This window comes from Pygocentrus nattereri, chromosome 8 (genome assembly GCF_015220715.1).
Source record: "Pygocentrus nattereri isolate fPygNat1 chromosome 8, fPygNat1.pri, whole genome shotgun sequence".
Taxonomy (NCBI): Eukaryota; Metazoa; Chordata; class Actinopteri; order Characiformes; family Serrasalmidae; genus Pygocentrus; species Pygocentrus nattereri.
In genome coordinates, this window is record NC_051218.1 from 27,604,509 (window position 1) to 27,629,028 (window position 24,520).

The window sequence follows — 24,520 nt, forward strand, 5'->3', positions numbered from 1 at the left end:
TTCACACATACATGTATGCAAACTCAACAGCTGTGATCTGAAGTTTGTCCATTTGCATTTTATAGAAAGCTAGATCAAGTCTTGAGAGCATGGATTTACATGCTATACTGGACGAAGTTCACACAAGGCTTTTTGTTGTCTGTATGCACATTGCTAGTGATGCAGGAGTGGAAGTGATGACAGTGTGGACGTGAACAACGAAGGAGATCAGGGCCTAGATGCCTCTCTGTAAAGAGATGGAGGAGTGGAGGACATTAAAATCTCTCTCTGAAGAGAAGCATCTCCATGTAGTGTTGAAGGAGGACTGCACAGTCTTTAAGGTTGTCCATGGAGAGACAGAGGTTCTTGAAATCTGATAAAGAAAGGCTGAAGCGTTCGTGTGTAATTGACGGGAGTCCATCCTCTCAGCTTGTTTGTGATCCCACAATCTTGACAGCATTTTGAAGTTCTCCTTTGCTTTGACTGAGCTCTGTCCATGTCATCATGAAGTTTATGGTCCAGTTGTTCCCGTATCTTATCCACTTCAATGAGATTTGAATGTGGTGGGTTCCTGTTACACCATGTCATGGAAGATTTTCAGATCACTTATGAAATCTTGAAACACTTGAACAACACAGTCTCACAGTACACTGTGCCTGAAATGCATCTTTTTTTCCATTGAAAGGTTGGACTCGCTGCTTACCCTATGTTTATTGACCATTCACACATCCCATTTGGTCAGATTTTCTAAACTCTGGTCCTGGAGGCCCACTGCCCTGCACTTTTGTCCCATTAACAGCTCATCATTGGGTTATGTGCAGAGCAGTACCAGGCGCAAGAAACACTGCTTTAAATAAAATTACACAGCAGTTAGTTCCAGCCACGCAAGCTGACTGAGTGCTGTTATTTCATGCTGCGAAATAACAGCACTTTTTTTTCTCCACAAAACACTTGTCACTCCGCTGAGGCACCTTTGACAGCTGTAGGAGACACTCAAGCTATTTGAATGTTTTCACTTGTTACTTTGCCACAAACAGAAAATTGATCATTTTAAGATCACATTTGAAGGACAGCTGACTTGGTCAGACTCTGAAGGTGAAACTACTCAATTCCCAAACTGTCATCACCACTGTGAGCAAGCTTTTCAGTTGACAGAAGAAAACCTGTAATTACAATATACACACACACACACTGGCATACAGATATGCAAATGTAGCTCAGTTGAATTTGGTAAACAAAGCAAAAAGCTGTACAGTGACTACTGAGAACTGAACAAAAATAGCCAGATTACAAACTTCTCAAACTGCCATTGTTGGAAATGAGCTTCTTTCCAGAGTGTAAGACCTGATTCGTCTTACATGTTATGGTTAGACAGGTTATTATTTCACTGAAGCTGTGATGGCTTTGATTTCACAATATTTAACCCTTAAATTACCCCACTATGCATTCCTTAAACTTATGCATCAATTGAACCTGCCAACATGACAGCAGCCCATCTCGAAGGCTGAACTCATCATACCATAAAAAAAAATAACCATCCACAGTCTATAAACATCACTTACTGTTACAGGTTATTACTAACCCTTACAACCCATACATTACTAACCCTTTTTATAGGCTTAACTCTTTGCAACACTTAGCCAGCCAAATCTGGCAAAGACAGCACCTTGTAATTTGTGTCCCACTCAGAGGGAAGTTCAAACCCAGGACTCCTTATGTTTTCCAGGATAGGTCTTGAGAGAGAAAGAGAGGCGAGAGAAAAACCCTCTTAGTGGATCTCCCCTGATTAGGAGCAGCAATGCACCGCCCTCTTGTGGCCGTGTTTCATTGTGTCCCATACAAGGCATGTGTCGAATATAAGACTAGCAAATCTGCCTTTTTCAGCAAATTCTTAAATCATTAAAAAATTCAAGTATAACCAATTGCACACCAAGACGAGGCTTAATCCCTGTCGGCCCACATACTTTCTTTGGCGAGCCATTCAAGTTAAGGGAACAATGTGCTGAGTACTGCTGCCACCTTTCGGCAGAATGTGGAACTACATCCAAACAGTCTCTATAGGAATTATTAAGTACAGTTTATTATACTGTTTAGTATAGTTATGAAGTATTCCATACTTCATAAAACTCACTCTGCTCTCTCAGCAACAGTTTTTTTTTTTATCTCACTGAATCAACCTAAACCAAAGCAAATGTTTCTGGGTAGTTGGCAGGATGTTCCTTACAGGACAAGGAAAATATTAACACTTTTAACCCTGGACAGCAAAGGAAAAAAACTGATTCTTGACCAAACCAAGCCTCAACTCTTACTTAAAGCCCAGATAATCAAATTGAAGCTCTTAGTTTGGACATTTTATGCAAAGAATCAATTCACTGAAATTTGGAACAGTTAAAAAGAGGAAGAGGATGACCTGCAGCAAGACAGATGGACACAGTCATAGATGTCATGAACAATGTCATTAAGAAGTTTAAAAACACAACATTTTGGAGAAACACCTTTAATATGATCAATACACTGCAAAAATCGTATCTTGGCAAGTGAAATTATCTTAAATCTAGTCAATCTAATTTTCCTCATTTTGAGACCTTTTTATAAGGTTATTTAACTTCTTTCTAGACATTTTACTTGATTTAAATGATTTTATATTAGCAGGTATAATGTTGCTTGCTGTAAGAAATATGGGATTTAGGGAAAATTCTCTGGCAAGTACAAATGTCTAGGAATGAGTTAATCTCATAATAAGCTTACAACAGTAAGAGCATGAGGCGTATTAGATATATTGACTACACGTAAGACAATTTCACTTGCCAAGATTCCTTTCTTTTCATTGTAGTATCCAGAAGAGACTACATGGCACATGATAGGGAACTGAAATGAATGAATTGCTGTAGCCTGATCATTAATTCACACTGTACTGTTCAGTGTACAGACCACTTGATGGCACCCAAGACTCCCTTTTGCACTTCGTCCTTGCTCTGATTGGAGATCGTAGGGTGAGATTGGGTGGGATGGAAGGGGTTATTTTATTGTATAATAGAGGGATAAATGTTTTTTTGATGTAGGACAAATAACTTGACTTGGTTTGCTTACCTATCCAGCATAGTAAATGTTGTGCTCACCTCCACCATCTCCAGGAGAAAATGAAACAGCTACATGGGGTCAGTGTAACTGTACCCCAATATCAATAACCAGCTAATCCTGCTGCGACTAAGTCCCCCCCCGAGCTGATTTTGTCACAGCATTCCACTGCCTGTTAAACTAACACAGCGCTGAGCACCAATACAAATACACAAACCTCATCAATTGTTTTGTATTCAGATACCAAAGCCAGGAGAGAAATAGAAAATCATTCATTTATTACAAAAATATTATCATAATAACACTTACATAAGTACCAAAAATAAAATTGCAGCAAGCATGCAGCAGTACTTGCATTTATAGCCTTTAAAGGGGTCTTGTGCAATTTTTAGAATATGGCATGATCTGGGCAGGGAGACTGGTCCTGCCCTGCTGCTCTAGTATAATGTATATTAATATTACAATATTTAAACAAAGTCATCTCACCACTAGATTTTTAAAGTCTTATAAAATGTCTCCAATGCAAAACACATGTTGCAAATATTGCAAGTAAACAAATTGCATGGCTGTAAGTTATTCTCTGCATATTCCAGACAGGATACACTGTAGTAATACTGCAATTACCAGGGAGATAAACCAAATACATACAGTAAAATAGATCTGAATAATAATACAAATTCCAATAAAAATAGAGCCCTTTTATTTCCCCTTCTGTTTCTTCACCCAGCCAGTTATTTCCCTGACATGACTGATCCATTCTGGGTAAATTCTTCACAAATCACATTAAAAAACAAAAAAAGTAAATTACAAAAAAAAAAAAAATCACCACAGTATGTGTTTATGATACACTCATGTAAAAAATAGGAAAATGTTGTAAACAGAGTTTATCCCATTTGCATTATAATCACATATAATATTCAAATATTTAAAAATATCTGTACAGCACCTCTGTTATAATTGTTTTGTATGGAAATATGTGCAAAAGTCAAAGACTACCCTTCATTTAGTTATTATTTATTTTTCAGGTTCAGGGAAAAAGCAGACAGGCACGCATACACACACACACACACACACACACACATTACACAGATGCCTCAATGATTAAATATTATATATATTTATTTTCAGTGTTCAGTAAGTGACTCTCCACCTTTGTTCCCACTTCCATTCTTTTCAGGAGACTCACTTTCAGTTTCTCAAAGAAATCTGCACTCACCTCCACAGTTCAGTCTTAGAAGTTGGCTGATCATTTTCTGAAGTAATCCAAACACATCTGTCTCCTTTTCTCAGTGAGGCTTCTCGACAGCTACACATCCGTTCCGACCCATAGCACTGAGTCATCTTCTCACAGTGGAAGGATGAATAAAAACACCTGTGGATTTTTTCAGATCTGAAGCAGCTTGATTTTCTCATCTCTTTCAAAGATGATTATGGAGACAATTTGATGTCTACCAGATGTTGCAATGTTGTTAAACGTCCTAGTTTCTCTGTAGCTTTTAACTATTTTTATTATTTCTTATTTGTTAATAAGTGGATGACTTTATATCTGATATCCTCAGAAATATTACCTGAAAAATTAACAACTTGTTCTTAAAGGCCAGAAGGTAAATGAAGGACGGTCTCTGACTTTTGCACACAGTCATATGCTGAAGTTTGGGTGCACCTGTTCATATTACATACTTTGTTGATTTACCACATGTGAATAAGGGAAGGAAATACATAAAACTGAAATTCTTAAATGTTACAATTTATGTTTATAAGTTTAACATAAAATGGGCCATAACTTTGTATAGGTCATTTTTGATTTGTAATCATTTACTTATTTTTCTAAAGTGTTAAATTTGGCAAATATAAAGTATATTAACACATGTGCTCTCCCTAGAGGATGTGTTCACTTATTTACACTTCAAAATCAACAAAACATGCAATTTGATCAGCCCCATCCAAATTTCTGCATATGACTACATATATTTATTCTTCCTTTTTCAGTTTGTTATAGATTATAGAGTTTTGTCCATTTTAACACAAAACACATTCAGCTTTTGGTCCATGACAAATACACACAAGACTCTTCCCACCCTGAGAGTTTTTTAAAGTGAATGTGTTTCACCAGAACAGGTACATCATCTGCTTGTGGGTAATGTGGTTCACACTCAGCTTCCTGACCTACAGTATGTTTGTGGTCCTAAACAGAGGGCCCATTGCCCACATGAGGCAGGGCAGCAGCATTGGCTTAGCAAGGAAGGCGAACAGGTCAGCACTGGTAGTGGAAATGCTGGTGCACTTTTCCATCCACGTGTGCATGCGAGTGAGTGTGGGTGTGTGTGTGCGTGTCCGTATACACTTTGGAATAAATCTTTGGAGGGCCACTGAGGGCCGGAGCACCAATCCCTATGAATCTCTGTACAGGGAAATCGGAGCTTCCATTGCTTGGGGAGCTGGGGTCCTTGTCCGGGGCATGGTGGTCTCGGTGGGGTACGGGACGAGGTGGTAGGGAGCCTTGCCTCAACCGGCTGTGGCACAACCACAACACTATGGTGCCCATCATGAGGAGAGCAGCTGCTGGGATACCGATGATCAAAGGCCAGGGGAGACCTGAACTCAGATGGGCAGGAGGCACCGGCATCTCCACCTGAGGATCTGCACAAACATATACACTCAGAATAGTTCATCAGTGACACTCAGAGTCTTGTAAGTAGTAACTTTCTATTTCTATCACATTTATGCTAAGCCAGGGCTTCTTGACCTGGGGGTCAGGACATGGTCCCAAGGGGGGATCATGAGGGTGGTGTTTGGCGTCACCTAGAGGCCACAGAAGACAGGCTAACGTTGATTAAGCCTATAAGTGGGGGGACGGTCTTGAGTGACCACCAAACCAGGCTAAAGATTTGTCGTTTGTGGCAAAACATTTTAGGATGTTGGGCTGGAAGAAGGATCTTAAGGTAAATCATTCATATTTTATCAATGTCCTCACCCCAAGCAAGAGGCAGTTGATGGAATTAGTAAATTAGTGAACATGCAGACCTTCTAGATTTTTTATATTTGTTTCTAACTTTTGATTCTTCATTGAATTGTGCAGACCTGCCCTGTTTTTTGTTTTAGAAATAAATCAGAGCTTCTTTGTGAATGTACCTTTAGGACTCCTTTTTCATCACTGGCTAAACAACAACATGCAACTCAAATTTTTTGGTTTTTACTCATCTACGTCATTTGAACATGGCAATTGTCCTTTACATTGTGTGAAAATGTAATGATGCCTTAACCAATAGAAATGCTCCAAAATCTTTCAGTGTAGAGTCTATTTACATTACATTACACTTAAAGTTAAGAACGTATTTGCCTTTTCCTTTTAGTAAGTTAGTATTTTCCTTTTCCTTTTAGTAACTTAGTATTTTCCTTTTCCTATTAGTAAGATAGTATTTCCGAGATGATTTTCTTTGGACGGTGATGAGGCGTGTGTAAGCTCTGTTCTATTTGACTGATCTGTATTGTGTGTCATAAAAAAATACTATCTGGGCTGAACCACTCCTTACAGCTTCATTGTGCATAAGCAGGGCTAAACTGCTGTAGGCTGAATAGCTAATATGATTTGGTGACATTACAAAAATAAGGAATCTAAAATATTAAAAAGAGATCATATGGACTGTATGGACTAGTAGTGAAAGCTGACATAGTATATCAAACTCTTTTTACTTCAGACAGTGGTGCTGATATGTTGTAGGTGCAGCCACCCACCTGGAAGTACAGTGAGGTAGGCACTGCGGAAACTGTAGCCCATGGTATTCGCCCCCAGGCAGATGTACATGCCTGCATCCTCATCACGAGCCTTCACGATGGCCAACTTGTTGAGGTAGGAGCCATCAGGCCTGGACCACACATCCCCTGTGGGCAGCACCATGAAGTGCTGACCTCCGACCTCAAGTGTGGAGTTATAGCGATTCTCTGTGCCTGGTTCAACCCGCTTCAGCCACTGAATCACAGGCTTCACGTCACTGTGGACCTTACACTGGAACGAGGCTGTGCCTCCAAACTCCACTGTGGTGTTGACCGGGTGTGTGCCTGTCAGGATGGGCTTGGAGTTTGTGCGCTCTGACAAAAACAAAGTGGACATCAGGAACAAAAGTGTATCTGAAAACATGAATCAAATTAATCACTATGATCAGTTTTCAGCTCATTAGGCTTTTAAAAAAGACAATATCAGAGATATAAATATCATTAAATTTTTGACACAATTCTTTTTAATATTCTCTTTTTAAAATTCTTTTTAATATTCTCTTAGTGACTTGCTACATTTCCACTCAGAAGAACATCCAGTGACGTTTTAAGGGGCATTACTATACTGAATTAGCTGGAGTGAAGCTCCTTAGATGACCTCTTGGAGTGTCAAGAACACAATTAATTTTGACAATCATTTACCATCATTTCACTATTACTTAGAATAACACAGACTGTTTTATTCTGAAATGATGTCATCTGTTTATGTATTTATCCCTTACATAATGTTTTTGTTACTGTTTTTTAAGCAGATTCCTAAAGCAGTTTGGGATGAAACATTACTTATAAATTCCAAATGAGTTGGTGTGGTGAAACTGCCTTAGGCAGAAAAGGCAGATATATGCAAATGCACTGTTTTTTCATTACATGACCAAAACATCAAAACAGGCTATTTTTGTAGCTTTGTTTCTATATATAGAGACGGATCGATTGGAACGATTCTGAATAGATTCACAGATGTCACAAATTGATTTTCTACATTTTAATTTATAATGTAATGTTGACGGAAATGAAAGGAAGGAACTTGGAAATGGGTAATTGCTGCGCCTGGACAGTCTGTGGCTGACCGGCTCCCTCTGCATTAAAAGCAAGGGTAGGTCAGGAGTCACAACACAAATGGTAAGAAGAGCCATTTTGTCCTTTCAACAAAAATCAGACAACCTTCGGAGACACATTTAAAGCCCAGTATGTCTAGCGTGTGTTGATGTCCTAGTATAGACTAAAATATTATGAACGAAAACACAGACTTTGCTCTGGTTTAAGCTCAGCTATAATCACTTTCCTCCCATCTCCGCCAGAAAACTTTTCCTCAGAAGTAGAACAGCTTATTGTAAAATGCCTCTCATCATTTGGCTGTTACGAGGCTGAAGTCGCTTCTTATTCTCCAGCTTGTTGTTCGAATTTTTCCGTTCCACCTCAAATTCTGACTTAGGCGCCAAATGTAAATGCGGCACCATTTAAGGGGGAATGGGAAAATTCGAAAGAGAAGCGACTTTTGCTTCACAACTTTTTAGTGCTTGACAGTCTCTCATAGCAGATTTAACATTCCAGGAAACCAACTATGGTGCATATAAATGTGAATAAGTCTCCAAATGTTCATCTTAGCTAAATCTTTCTCTGCCTTGTTGTTCGCTAGGAGAGACTATGTTCCTAAGTGACCTGCACTACTGCACTACTGAGCTTTCGAACTGTGTTGCTCACTGTGACCAGAAGGTCGCCGGCTGTAACGTGTTGTGTGGACACCAATTATCACTGGATCTTAATTCACCATAACAGTGCATTGTGCATCTCATGTGCTCCAGACAAAAGCAGTGAATAAGAGTCTTCACTAACCACATAACTTCCATTTGGTTTATTAATAAAATCTATTGGAAGTAAAATCGTTATAGACTATTACAAATACTTTGCTTTAAAAGTACCAAGTCATCACACAGTGAGAAAAAAAAGATTCATCAAGATGCATCAATAATCTTTTTATAATCGCATCTGGGCTCTATGAATCGTAATCAAATCGAATTGAATCGTGAGGTGCCAAGAGATTCCCAATTTAAATGTCTTGTTTGTTACCTACCTGAAAAAAGTAGCAGGAGGATATGAGGTCATGGGTCACACATTTAAGGGTTACTTCATGTAAACAGTCACTAACAGGCAGATAAACTCACCAATAACATCAACCTTGTAGGTGTAGTTGATGTATCCAGCAGCATTGGACACGCGGCAGGTGTAGCGTCCGCTGTCCTGCGGCTGCAGGTTTTTCAGAGTGAGGGTCCACTGATACTGATTGCCCCGTGCCGGACCGGGCAGCTGCACCTGGTCCTTCCACCATGTGATAACTGGGTCAGGGGTCCCACTGGCTAAACATTTTAGCCGTACAGAGCTGCCCACCGGTTGCTCCCGAAACCGCCTGCGCATCTTCTCTGGCTTACTGAAACGAGGCTTCGCTGTGGATGCAGTTTAGTTCAACTTAGTGCCATTCAGTTTATGCATGCTCCTTTCAATTCAGTTCTATTGTCAAAAATATAGTACAATTAATATAATTTGTCTTTTTCTTGGTTTTGGTCTTAACTGCAGGCCAACAACGCAGGTGTTCAATCAGTGGTAACTAGGCTTCCATCTATATTAAAACATATGGCGTCAGAAGTGTTTTTTTTCTAATATAATGTATAGAGTTTTATGCTCTTGCACAGAGCTGATGGAAATGTGAACTCTCATGTTTGGCAACATTTCAGGTATTCACTTGATTTGAATTTAACAGCATGATGGAAACCTGACTAAATGCAAAGAAGCACTATTTGTTACAAACTTCATGAACTTTCCAAAGTTCATGACTCAGGCATAAAGAAGATTAGAAGGTACTATTGGCTTGTCCATGATGTGTCTGTTGAAATCACAAAGCTGAAATAATGCCATTTGATGGTATGGTATTTACATTTTGATTGATTGCATAACAAAGCATATTTCACAAAGCTGAGACGTTTGCAACTACTGTAGCCACAAGTGGCAGGGAGCACTTTGTCTCCCTCAAAACTAAATTTGGAAGGGAAAGTGGTAGTGAACATAGAACAATCAGAAAAGAGTAGTGGAACTTCATTTAACAGGAAGAAAACAGTAACGAGGTGGTGGTGAGGGGGGTGGTATGGTATTGGTATGGCATACAGAAAACATGCATGTATCTGTTTGACACTCTGGTACACCTTATAAATTCATAGACAAATATGCTTTCAAGGCGGTAGTAAATTTAGGCTCCTAAAGATGGCATTGCACAAGGATGATTGGGTTATATGTACCCGTGGGCTGTGCGACAGGATTCATAGATTGAGAAGAGGTGGTACAGTGCAGTGAATGTTTCCTTCAGTCTGGAAAATGGGTCGCTAAGCAGATCTAAAGGATTGGCAAAAAGGAGCTGCCCAGTTACAGTAGGTGAAGAGACACAAAAATTGGGTTGTTCTTGACTGAGAAAAATCTTGTTTATGCCTATATGTGAATCATTCTGGGAATTGTGTTCATCATAGACCTCAAGAAGCATTACAAGGGAGAAGCGCATACAAGGTGCGGTTCGAGCTGAAGGAGGCTCTGTGATGTTATTGGGGTGTTTTAATTATGCGGAAAGGGGTTCTTTGGTTGAGGTGACAGTAAATTTGAAGCCCACATACAATTCAACAGCAAAGAGGCACTGTCACTATTTTCCTTATTAATGTAATAAGTTGTAGTAATTTTTCAGTAATTCTAATATATTCCCCTATGACTTTAACTCATACACAAATCAACAAAACATGTAACATGGGCAGGGGATACATTTGGGGACTAGGCACCAAACACCAGCTTTTGTCTGTCATTGGTGAATTTATGATATGTTTGAATAGGGACTTGAGAACATCCTTCCTACTTAACCACAGCTAAAAGAAAGCCAATGCAATTGAAAAGTAGAAGAGCACTGGAAGAGGGTGTGTATCTTGTAGTAAAAATCTAAAGTGACAGTGGAGAAGCGTGTGTATGGTATGTTACCCAATGGTTGCCCTGTTGGATCATGTTGGGTGGGTTCAATAGTAGGTTCCTCAAGTGAAGGAGGCTTGTTTTCAGGCACTGTAGCGTCATCTGGAACACACAGACCAGAAAGACATACTTTGATAAATCTCCTGTTGTCTGTTATTGTGTGTGGGATAGCTGTGGGCGATATGTTGTTTCAGTAGAATAACCTTCCTAATATATACGTTAATTTGATGTCTGGCTATACTAAATGTCTGAACAGATACTACAACTACACTTCAAAACAAATTTTATCTTCCTTGTGCTAATTTGATTTGAACTGTTTGATAGAATTTTAACATCAAAAATAGATCTAACAGTGAAAAAAACATGCCATGTCAGTAGGATGTCAGGGTACCTATATCAAAGTTAATTCCTCTGTAATGTGTTGGTATTCAACATAATAGATTTTATATACCAACATTTATACACCATCAGTCAGTGCACAAGATATCCAGAATGCTCATCGAGCAGAGAAAATGTGCCCTGAGCTTTCCAGTTACTCCTAGACAGTTAAATTATTTAGCCAGTTACATGCAGGAAAATTTGGCTTGGCAGCTATGGTGACCAGTTCCCTAAACCAAACTATTTGTTTGTTGTCCTGATGTTCATTATTATCTAATTTTGCTACTTTTTCACCTTTAAAACAAATGGTTCAGTTTTATGCAATAGTTAAGTGTTTAGCACTTTGACAAGCTCCTTGAACACTTGGCTCCTGTGTCTTTTTCTCTTTTTCATTTCTCTTTCTACTGGCGTAGGGGCCTTTTTGTAGTGCTGTCTTTCGTAGAAAAAAAAAAAAACCTGATGAAACATAGACATGATTGTCCAGCACAGCGCCGGGATCAACCATGTCAGACATTTGAACACACTGAGCACGCTTTAACATTTGTCAGGGCTTCACTCCTTTGCAGAGCTTTCCTAGTTAAGAAACTGCTGACTGTGTTTTAACAATGTTGATGCTGATCATCAAACTACTTTTAATATTAGACAGTGATAACCCAAGTAGAAACAAAATGCTGTTTTGAAACGTTGATTTCATTTTTTGAAGGAACAACACTGTTCAGCCCTTACTAATTACCTTAGCTACTAATTCAACCAGTTAACCAAATTTAATTGGCTATTGGGTTCAGTTTCACTGACCACACCCAGACTACCAGACCACTACCAAACCTGCTGAATCTAATCATCACTTAAATAGAATGTGTCTGGCAATATGAAGCAGCAAGAAGATCTCAAACAGCACCACACGATGCCACGTTCTAAAGAAATTCAGATGTAAAGCAAAGTCATCTGCCAGTCTGGAAACGGTTACAAAGCCATTGCTGAGACCGGAGAACCACAGTGAGAGCCATTATCCTCAAATCGAGGAAACTTGGAAGAGTGGTGAAATTTCACAGGAGTGGCCAGCCTACCAAAATTTCACCACAGGCGTAACAATGACTCATACAGGAGGTCGCAAAAAACCCAGACAAATGTCTAAACAGCTGCAGGACTCACTTGCCTCAGTTAAGGTCAGTGTATGTGATTCCACACTGGGCATAAACTGCTGACGAAAAAGAACAAAAAGTCTTGTCAAAGATGGAGCTTTTTGGTTGACATGGCTTATGTTACATCTGGTGTAAGTCTAACACCACATTCCACCATAAGAACATCAACCCACAGTCAAACATGGTGGTGGTAGTGTGATGGTCTGGGACTGCTTTGCTTTTGCAGAACCTGGATGACTTGTCATGAAATGGGCAGTTTATGCAAAACCTCTAAACTAGCTGAATTAAAACAGTTCTGCAAAAAAGAGTTGGCCAAAAATCCCCCCACACCAATGTAAAAGACTCATTGCTAGTTATCGCAAAGGCGGCGTAACCACTTATTAGGTTTGCAATTACTTTTTCACAGGTTTTGAATAAATCTTTGTCTTCAATAAATGGAATGATCATTTGAAAGCTGCATTTTGGGTTTACTCAAGATGTCTTTATTTTATATTAAAATTAGTTGTATGATCTGAAATGTTTAAATGTGAAGTAACAAAAATAAAACAGGTGAGGGAGCAAATAGTTTTTAACAGCACTGTATTTTCAGTACACTTAAGTAGTGTTGAGAGATTGCATATATAGTACTGCATATATTGCTAATGTGTATTAGATGTAAAATACTTGTATATTAGAAGTACTTGCTAGTAAAAGGTTGGACCCCCTTTTGACTTCAGAACTACCTTAATTCTTCATGGCATACTTTCAACAAGGTGTTGGAAACATTCCTCAGAGATTTTCATTGGTTATTTCAGTTACTGATGCCTTTCTATCATCTTGAACCAGTCTGCCCATTCTCCTCTGACCTCAACAAGGCATTTTCGTCCACACAACTGCTGCTCACTTGATATGTTCTCTTTTTCGGCCCATTCTCTGTAAAGCCTAGAGATGGTTCCAGTAGATCAGCAGTTTCTAAAAATACTCAGACCAGCCCGTCTGGCACCAACAACCATGCCACGTTCAAAGTCACTTAAATCACCTTTCTTCCCCATTCTGATGCTCGGTTTGAACTTCAGCAAGTTGTCTTGACCACCTCTACATGCCTAAACGCATTGAATTGCGGCCATGTGATTGGCTGATTAGCTATTTGTGTTAACAAGCAACTGAACCTAATAAAGTGGCTGGTGAGTGTATATGGCAAGGTGTGCTAAGCATGTATTTCTGTACATCTTAGTAAATACTTACAGTACATACTTTAGTAAACTGAACTGGTAAATTGTACTGTGTTTAGAGTTAAACTAGTGTTAAACAAACTAAAAAAACTTGTCACGTCAACTTTCACGTCAAGCTTCCCTCCGGTCCCACTGTTACTACTTCCCAGCCTCTGAACTCCATTTCCAAGATCAGAAAGTCCACCTGATCACATAACCCCAGATCTACTTCACATGACTCTCCACTGTTCCACTTCATCTGATTACTGTTTCTGCTCACCTGTTAAGCTCACTATATAAACCCCCTGAGATTATTTAGACTTTATGAAGTATTAATTTTATTCACAGGGCATTGCTGTTAGTTTGGGTCTCGGTATAGAACCATTGCTTTGTTTGTTTTTGACCTTTTGTCCAGCCCTCTTAGTATTGTTAGTATTTCTGGATTGATTATTTTCTGGATTTTTTTGTTTTTGGACTTCCCTCATGGTTACTGTGTTCTTGATTTGGCTATTAACCTTGGACTGCTTGACCTTAATTTTGGATGCTCCTTTTTCTAATAAACCTATTTAGGAAACTTAGGAAGAACTGTGTGCTATTGGAGAAATGCATGGCTTTAGCATAAGCAATGTATTGAAAAAAATAAGGAATTATTGTCAAGAGTCCATTCTAACAAAAAATCTGATCATCCCAGTGTTCTACTCAATGCAAGATTCTGTAGACAGTCAACATTAATAGCAATGGCCCAGAGAAGAACGGGCTACTCTGAATTATTTATGGACAATTGAGTAGCAGACATTCAAACTGTTTGCACACACTTTACAGGCGTTGAACCATTGTGGATTAAATGCTAAATGACATATTTCATGTTTATAGCATGAACTGCAAAAAATCTTCATGTTTTATGCCCTGATAACCTACATGACAATTGAAAATAAAAAATGAAAAATTCAATGTTATCTGCCATTCCACAAGGTATTGTTTTGCTATTGCTCTATAAATCAGCGGTCAGATATTGTTCTAGCAACGTGAATTCTTTCATCCTTGCAGCTACTTTTTTTTAACCACCATGGATGGTGTCATGTAAATCATGCAGGAGGAGTGGGTCGATGCAAAGGCCAAACGCTCACTGAGATTTATTTATAGAGCTCTGAGAGCCAGCAGAAGCCCTCAGTGTGTGAAAATGAGTGATGCTGTTCAGAGAAGGGTCATCTGGGAGGTGTGTGCCGGGCTTGCACTGTTTTGTTTCAGGGCCTGTGAGCCCCAGCAGCTCTATGGGAACGCTAACCAGGCTAAGCTGCTGTATTATTCTAATGGGACTGGTGAGCCAGGGGTGAGCAAACACTGCCATATTGTTTCTCCTCTTCAGTTTCCACAGTGTCGAAAGCACAAGGGCTGTGTTGATATAACTCTGAGCAGGAAGCCAATTAACTGAGTTTAACCCAAACTGTGCGAACAGGCCTGAGAAAGCTGCTTTGTATGGGATGGCCTGTTCTGGCTCACTCAAACATACACACACCACCCCTTCAGGTTCTGATGTAGAGCTCAGTGGTGCTGGAACAAATTTAACTAGCTATAATAATGTGCACTCTCAGAAATAAAGGTGGGGTGGGATGCTGAAGGGTACATCTCAGTACCTTTAGTCAGGGTTAGTAAGTGTACCATGATATATTCAAATTATATTGTTTTAAATGCTGTAAACATTTAAAACATTAGATCATGAAAGGGCACAAATATGTACATTTTTTAAACTGGGAAAAGTTACCTAAGGTAATATATATTTTTCTGTTATTTAAAAATGTGCAAGCCACATTTCTTGCTTGTAGAATGGCTACTGAGTGACCTACAGAAAGAGGTTAATCAACAGCAAACAATTCCTCAAAAACCACCATTTAATGTTGCAGGTTTGTTATGACAGTAGCCATTGCTGTTTCACACATTTTATACACAACTTTGGGATTCAGAACATTCCTTGCCTTTAGAATGTGTCCATAGTGTATTAATCCAGTACAGTACTGATTGTCTGTAAAGGCAGGTAGTTAATTTACATACAAGAGAGTTAGAGCCTTGACTAAACTGTGTTCACCAAGCACACTCATATTGCAATGACGATAAATTAATTATTATTAATTCATTAATTGTGCAGCCCTACCACATACACATACACATACCTTCCCACATATGCTAATGCCCAATCATCAAACATACAAAGACACACATTCACTCATACAACTACCCACTCAGAGCTGCACCCCTACACATACAAACACCTATCCACATTTACATATACATATATACATACCCACACACAGAAATATAAACCACACATACCCTAAATAAACACATTATAACAACTTTGCACATACCAATGGCCTTTTTCTGGACCACTTCGAGTCAACAAACCCTGGGTCAACACTGCGGTAACACGACACATAAATGATTCTCTCATGCACAGGTGAGGGAGCCACCATACTAAATCTTTCTCAGATTCTTTCCACGTCTCTATTTATCTGTTCCAATGTGTGTTTGGTCTAGCCATGCAGGCCTACGGTCAGGGAATAAAATGGCCAAGCAAAGGCTGCATTCATCACATAGCCACTATCATGAAATGCAGCTGCAAATGGAGCATAATTTTGACAATATCATGTGGTAGCAGTTCATCATTGTCTACATCACAGTATACAGGGTTAACTAGAAGAGTTGAGCAGTGTTGAATACGTGCTGATCTGCAGTGCGTGTTGTTCTGAGACCGTGTGTGTGTGTGTGTGTAGCTTTCTGGGAATAAGCTAATCCTCTTGTGTTGTTCTCAGGGCACACCCTGCCTCTCAACACACACCTACACATGCACACTCAACTAAAAGCAAAACTTCCACCAGCCCCAGGCCATTTCGTTATGGTGGGCCCATGGTTATAGTCCATGGTTCCTTGAGCAAGGCACCTAATTGTTCCCCAGGTGCCGTGGATAGGGCTGCCCACCGCTCCAGGCAAGTGTGCTCACTGCCCCCAAGTGTGTATGTATGTGGGCTGTTTCACTGCACGGATGGGTTAAATGCAGAGGTCTAATTCCACAGTGTGCAAACACAGTTGGCTGATGGTTCTGAATAATAATAATAACGATTCATCACACCATTTAAAAGATCAAATTGTCTTGACTATGACTTGCTTCAAAAATGGCTAAGTTTTGTTTACATTACTGTAGACTGTAGGAGGGAAATATTATATAGTCTCACTTAATTTGTTTACCCCCCATAGATCATCTAGAGTTATCAACAGTGTTAGGGTTAGGGTTAGAACCAGGGTTAGAACCAATGCAACAATATTTAATAAAGGCTTTGCATTATCTGTTGTACTAAAGTTAAATAGTAATTAAAGACTAATTTTGCTCCCTTTAAACATGTAGTTGGCCAGTGTTCTACAAGTATTGATGATATACACAATATATTCAGAAAAGTATATTATATTGTAATGTGACATAATTTATCGCAATAATGATATATATCATCATATTGCCCTGCCCTACCAATAATATTTACCAACAGCATCATCATCTTCCCTTCCAACTAATTCTCAAGAGAAACTATCAAAGACCATCTCTGATACTGAATTGACAGTGGTGATTTGTTCTCTGAAGGAGTCAATCCATCTCACTGTGCCTGGCAGTGAGAGAGTTCAATGATTCAGTGCTTTTCTGTAGTCATGAAACTGTTTAACTTTAATTGTAATTTAACTCCTTTTCACCTCCTTTTCTACCTGTTTTGAAAGTCCCTCAGTTTTTCTTTTTCTTCATTAAAATTGATGGAATGTATTTTTAGGAAAAATGTGTAATAATCAATCCAGTCAATATTTATAAATTCTGTCAACATTTACACATTTTTTGATATCATGAAAGCTGCTGTTGTGCTGTCCATTTATCTCAGCTTTGACATCTTTATGGAGAGTTATGAATCATCTTCACCCTTCCCCTTTCATTCCACATTGCTCACTAGCAGTTCAACAGAGGTTTCACAGATAGTCAACAGTATACTAGGAGTCTGATAACAGAGATTTATTATATTTAGTCACTTTCCATTTTACCAGTGGGAAGGTCAGTGAGAGGACTGCAAAAAGAAGTTACGAATGTCTTTAGAAATAAAACCCCATTTCCAAAAAAGTTGGGATGCTGTGCAGAATGTAAATAAAAATAGGAGGCAATGATATGCAAATCAAGTAAACTGTATTTATAAAGGAAAATACCACAACATTGAACAGTTGAAACTGAGACATTTTAATGTTTTTTGAAAAATATATGCCCATTTTGAATTTAATGCCAACAACATGTTCCAAAAAAAGTTGTTGGCTTTTGAATTGTGCACTAATAACAAGCTTTACTTCTGAAAGACCCAGCCTCTCTGAGATGCTCTTTTTATACCCAATCCTGTTACTGACCTGTTGCCAATTAACCACCAGGTGTTTTTAGCATTACATAACTTGACTAGCTTTGTGTTGCCCCGTCCCAAATTTTTTGGAATGTGGCATAAACTGGGCATATACTTTTCAAAAACAATAAAAGTTCTCAGTTTTAACATTTAATATGTTGTCTTCGTACTATTTTCAATTAAATATAGGGTTTAAATGATTTGCACATCATTGCATTTTGTTTTTATTTACATTTTGCACAGTGTCCCAACTTTTTTTGGAAATGGGGCTGTAATTAATAAGTTTAGCGAAGTGTTGGCACAGACAAAACAAGTTGCCTTAGTAATTTCAAACATGGAATAATAGATAGCACTTGGCATGTTGAACCTAGCATCATTCACATGGCAGTTTTTCAGGACTTTTTATGGCCAAATGTTTCAGTGGTTTACCAAGAATGATTGCATTATAAGGATTTGGTGCAAGCAACATGACTCTGAACATCTGAGCAGCATTATTTATCTAAAGTTCAAGCTTATCCCTTTGTGGTTATTTCTCTCCACTAAAACAGGATAAAGGTCATGGAAGCTGCAGCCTTCTGGTTGCTAGTTCACCTCTCCAACCACTAGTTCCCCACCACATGGGATCCAGCATGTTGTAGGATCAATGCCCAGGTGAGTTCATGCTGTCCTAAAGGCCAAAGGGTTATCTAATAAACTGGCAACTGGGGATGAATGACATGCCCAATGGACCAGGAGAAACCTGTGTGTTGGACCATATTTCAGCGTGACAGCCTCTACTCTTTTCATTGCTGTGAGAGATTGACAGCAGTTCCTTCCCTCCAGCACTCCTCTCAGCAGCCTGGCTGAGGCCTTGGCTTTGCTTGCAGCTGGCTGTGAAAGGTGGTGGCTGCAGCGATCAGGGACAAGGGACAGGGGCCCCCTTTTCCTCAACTCTGGACCTGCTGAAACTGAGAGAGGTGTGTGTTAGAGAGGAGGGGTCACTGGAGACGGAGGGTCTGGAGCAGAGGGCAGAAGGGAGCCCCAAATGCCCCTTGTGTTTAGAATGCCCTTGTATTATTTTTTCCTACTGGGAGGAACTTGAAAGCACCACTCTCAAAAAGCCTCTTTCTCAATTCATGGCAGTGCACAAACATATACGGCCGGGACTCCATCACCCAGACCCTTGAGGCTGGAGCAGGCCCCAGTCAGACGAAAGCAAACGCAACATGAAAAACTTGTTGCAATTCCAGCTGTGATGTTCAACACCAAGGGCACACCTGAACGAAATAAAATATCAGTCATGACTTTTCTCTTCAAAGGTGTGGTGTAACATAATTCTGTTGGCTGATAGCAATGCTATATTTTTTTCGAGGCAACAAGCTACCGCTAACTCAAACCATGTACAGCATATTTGAATAAATCAAAGGAAAAAGCTGTCAGGGCCGCTGTGCGCTTTAATGGTGAAGTGATGAAAAAGGAATAGCTGGTACAAGTTTGGCTGTAGCATTAGTGAATAAAAATGTGATGCCATATTTTTAATGTTCTTGACAACAACGTTTCATAGGTCACAGACTTGCATTGATTCAACAGCACTGCCAAATGCCTGGAAATGGTTGAAGGCAAAAACAGGGAAAGAAACATCAGTGTGATATATATAATGTATGTAATCTTAAAATTGTATGTTATATTGTCAGATAAAGAATGACCCAAAAAACATAATTAATTTATCTCTAGAAGACATATGCTGGCAAGAGTCAAACTCTTTCGTTAATTCCTCTTCAGTTCCCAAGTGGATTGAGGAAAAAGAGGCAAATTAGAGAGAGTTTTGTGAATGCTCAGTCAGACACAGGAGAAAGGTTAATTAGAAGCCTGCCTGTGTCTTTTATAGAGCCGTTAGCGGTTAGCAGCAGCGGGCATACGGTTGCCTGGGAGGAAATTGGGTTCTTTTCTTGTATCTGCAGTGGGACAAGCTGGGCTGGTGAGACCTGTGGAGGGCCTGGGCCAGCTTCAGCCTCCTCTAATGACCAGGATCAAAGCTGCTTTAATGTGGCTCTCTGATGAAGGTGGGTAATTTGCATCCCCCCACCCCTCCTCAGCATAATTAAAACCTTTGCTTCTTAGCTTCTGAAGATACAGCCTAGACCAAATATGATACTGTAACATCTGTACAGTACCATCAGCATACTCACTGAATTGGTGGGATTTTAAAAGATTGAAGTTGACAAATCTCTTCTTTACTGAATATGGCTACAGACTCAGTATACACTACATACTTCCATTACATACATACATTATTCTGCACTTAGTTGTGATTACACAACTTAGGTTTAAGTTCAGATATACATATGATGCAACAAATGTTTGTAGTTGATGATTTCCACCAAAAATAAAAATGTTTTATAGTAAACAAATATTTACTGTTTAAAATCACTCCAATTAAATGTTACAGTTGCATAATAAATGGCACTGTGTTTAACCACGCTCTTTTGGTAGTCTCTTGTTTTTTCAGTGCTCTGAAGCTCACTTCCTTGTGCACTCACGCTTCTTTGCAATTGCAAAAACTCCATCTTTGTAGCTCTCAGTTCAGCTTAATTTCATGTGAGGCCTGAATGGTTTCAATTCCATCACACAGCCTTTCATCTTTGCCTTTTTTTTTCCAACAGCACTCTTTCTTCTGCTCCTCACAAGCATGAATTCATTTGTGTCCATATGTGCGCATGCTTTGAACTTTCCTCGGCTTCTTTCTCCGCAATGAGAGAAAAAAACAAACATGTTCTCGAAGGCTTTTTGCTGCAAAGCTCTCTGTGTCTCACTACCAGTTATCAGAATTAAGAACTACATTAAGGTCGCAATGCTGGACGTGTGATCAAAGGGGTCCTCCGCTGTAAGCGTGAGTTTCTGTCTTCTTAGCAGTTAACATGATGAGTCAGACGTCAACCAAATATACAGCCTGTCGTTAACTGCCTTTCTCCACCTCTGTATGCTATTGGCTCTAAATTCCTGGCCATTGGACGGTACAAATGGGCACTCTGAGAAAAAAACAAATTGAAGTGCACAGATCAGACTAAACATAAATACTGGCCTTGCCACCTACAGACTGATGTCAGCCAGCCATAGCTTTTGATTACTGCATGTCTTTTGGATTAGAGGACTGGCCAAGGTTGGGAGCATGCAATCTTTTAATAATACCAGCATTGTGACTCCTGTCACTCAATTCAACAGTCTTGCTCCATTCCTTTGTAGGTGGTAAAGCTCATAAGCTGCTCTAAAAACCTTCCCTGTGGTCCCAAGATTCAACCGATACCCTTTTTCCCTCCCACAGCAGCCACGGATTGCCTGGCAAATGTAATTCCGATACAATCATCCATTTAGGTGAGGAGGACATGGGTTAAACTGCAACATATGTAGCCCACGGCCTGTGAACAAAGAACAAAAGATGGCCACTGAGAACTTTCCACCATTGCCTGTGTAAAAGCTGCAGCCCGAGCAGTGGTCTGACCAGAAGCCACAGTGTCTCCCACTGCATCCACACAGAGAACAGACTTCCGCGCAATAGATGAGCAGCACGAGCAGAAGCTAAGGGAACAGGGCAATAGTTCCTACATTTAGATCTAACATTTACATCTACCTCAACATGTAGTGGAGACCATGGTAAAGTGTTAGATGCACAGATATATGCATAAAATTATGCCCTTATGCTAGTGGAAACAAAAAGGTTTTCTCAGAGCAACCACTTTTGTTTCTTTGAAAAACCTTTTAATGTATGGTTCTACATAGCCATTTTAGTCAGTGTCACAAAGAACACATAAAGAACTCAAAACCATGTGGAACCAAACATCTTGCTGTCAATTCATTCTCATACAAAATTAATATTTTGTATGTATGTGGTTGACAGTAAACTGGATATTGTGCCACTGCCAACAGTGAAGGTGACATACCACAGCAGTCAGTTCCATCAGCAGTTCAATTTTTTTAACTGTTGGAGCCTGTTTTCTATCACAGTCTAAAAGATGCACTAGGCTTCCTTTATTACTGGATGCACTGTGAGGGAATCTCATTTCGGGAGCACAGTTCAGATTGTTATTGTTTTGTCTAAAGTATTGAGAGATGGCATCTTACTTTTGTGCATTTTCTTGTTTAAAAAAGCAGTTTGTGACAAAAACTAATAATTTAATAACAATTGGCTTTGAAATAAGTGCAACACCAGTGCTGAAAAATCACTTGATTTATAAATAATACATTTTGTCAAACATGTGGTTGTGTCTTCAAAAAACGTCATACTGTTCCAGAGCTCCTGTTGATATCACTTCTGTATTAAGAAATTATGCACCACTGAGATAATCTACTCAGGCTGAAAAACTGTGCTGCAAAAGATGGGACACAATCTGCAATTGCAGACCTCAAAAAAGCACCTATATAGTTTAATAAACTGGCAAATTAGTGTAAACATAAATAAAAAGTATCAATCATGAAATTTAACATCCCTCAAATCCCTCAAAACCTATGGCAGAATAAAAGTCTTTTTTTTCATGTGTGAATGCCAGATCCAGACTGCATTGTTGCAGACCAGGTGTGCAAGGCCTGGGCTGACCTTAAAGGCATTAAAATGCAGGAATTGTGAGATTATATTTTGACAGTAGATGAAGTGAAACTGCATATTTCATTGTTTTCAGTGAAACAATGACAGAAGGACCACCAGCATCAACAGCAGCAATCAGCAGAAAGCAACTTCAATCTTTAAATTTTCCCAACTGGTATTAGCCAGTTCTTAGCAATAACATTCTTAACAGCATGTAGCAGGCCTTTAAAATAGCAGGGGACTGCAGCTCTGGGGGCAGTAAGGGTCCAGCATCAGTAGAGGACAGTACAGGAAGCAGTATGAGGCCCGGGTGTTGTTAGACATAAACGATGTGGTGACTGATTCATCCCTGTGCTCCATAGGAAGTTCAGAATGGATAGAGAGAAGATCAGCATGGTCCTAGAGGTCAAGCATTCCATTTTGAGCTGCTACCAGCTTCCATAACTATATTTTGCTAAGTACCACTTTTTTTTCACTGCACTGAGGGTAGAAATGGCATGTTCACCTAGGATCAACATCTGGAAGTGAAACAACAATGGTACTTACATATGCAACATTATTGGGCAAGTTAATTGCGTCGTTATAAAATTGAGCATGCAGCTGCAAAGCTAATGCCTACTTAGGTTTACATTAAATACCGTATGGGTTTTTTCCTCTCATGTATAATCATGGTGGGTTTGAGGGAAAAAAAGAAGAAGAAAAAAAAAAACGTTTCTGTTTACAACTGTGCACAGCCAGCAAATCACAAAGAAGTGAGCAAAGGATTAAGTTGCGGCCGTTACCTCACCCCAGTTCAGTGCCAAGAGACTACACCAAGCCAAGCTTGATAGGGGTGAAATATCTTCTAGAAGGTAGAGTTACACTTTTATTACAGATACACATATTTCCTGCTGCAGCAATCATTAAAGAGGAGGTAAGCAAATAAGAGCTCTGCCCATGCTTGCAGAGAGGCGGGGCTCTCGCAGCAGATTAGAGCTTGCGCCGATGACAAGAAGTGATATTGAATGTCACCAAATTCCTCTGTCCTGATTTAATCAGGTCTGCTTGGAGTTTCCCCTTCTGTGTTTCAGGTGCGACATAAATCTACATATAGTGTCAGTTTCAGAGGAAGACCACAGAAAGACCACCTGTTCAAAGCAAACTGTGACTTACATCAACTGAGATAGTCAGCATTTAAAGCGATGGAGAAGAAAATGGACATAGGCTTGGATAAAATTCAAGATTGAAGTTGGCTGCTAATACTGTTACTATAAGACACACAATACAGTGTAAATTTAGACAACCCTTCAGGAGACTCACTTTCAGTTTCTTAAAGAAATCTGCAGACACACCCCCAAAGTTCAGTCTTAGAAGTTGGTTGATCATTTTTTGAAGTGAACACATTCAGTGATGTTGAAGTCTGGACTCTGAAGTGGTCAGTCTATTGTTCAGCTTCTTTGTTTTATGTGTCCGTCTCCTTTTCTCAGTGAGGCTTCTTGACAGCCACATCTCCTTTCAGACCCATAGCACTGAGTTTTCTTCTCACAGAGGAAGGATAGACACAAACACCTGTGGGTGTTTCCAGATCTGAAGCAGTTTGATTTTCTCCTCTTTCTCAAAGATGAAATCCTTAAGTGCCAATTATCTGATGGGGCAGTTTTACTCCAGGTCTTGCCAGTGAAGTCCCAGTTTCTCTGTAGCTTCCATCATTTTTGATTCCCTATTCTTGAAGCTCCTGTATGTGTCATGTGGATTATCTTTTATCTACTGTCCTCATAAAAGAATGTCCTTAAAATTTAATAACTTGTATTTAATGGTTATAATCACTGGAAATCAAATAAATGAAGAGTGGTCTCTGACTTTTTTTGGCACGTAACTGCATTTTGTCTATTATATATGGTTCGTTGGTGTAGCGTAGTGGGTAACTCCCTTTGCCTTCTACGCTGGGGTTCAATCCCCCGCCTGGGCAGGCACCCTACACTATATTCAATAAGAGTCCTTGGGCAAGACTCCTAACACTACCTTCACCTACCTATG

General features: G+C 39.5%; 1 protein-coding gene across 1 annotated transcript in view; it reads right to left on the bottom strand.

Annotated features, from left to right (window-relative positions):
• Nucleotides 1–5,030: 5,030 nt before the first annotated feature.
• Nucleotides 5,031–24,520, bottom strand: part of fgfrl1b (fibroblast growth factor receptor like 1b) — a 48,993-nt gene continuing 29,503 nt past the window's right edge. The window contains exons 3-6 of the mRNA XM_017703709.2: nucleotides 10,837–10,926; nucleotides 8,994–9,272; nucleotides 6,793–7,146; nucleotides 5,031–5,697 (exon numbers count right to left, since the gene is read on the bottom strand). Coding sequence (XP_017559198.1) covers nucleotides 5,312–5,697; nucleotides 6,793–7,146; nucleotides 8,994–9,272; nucleotides 10,837–10,926 — 1,109 coding nt within the window. The 3' untranslated portion in view covers nucleotides 5,031–5,311. The remainder of the gene's footprint in view (nucleotides 5,698–6,792; nucleotides 7,147–8,993; nucleotides 9,273–10,836; nucleotides 10,927–24,520) is intronic.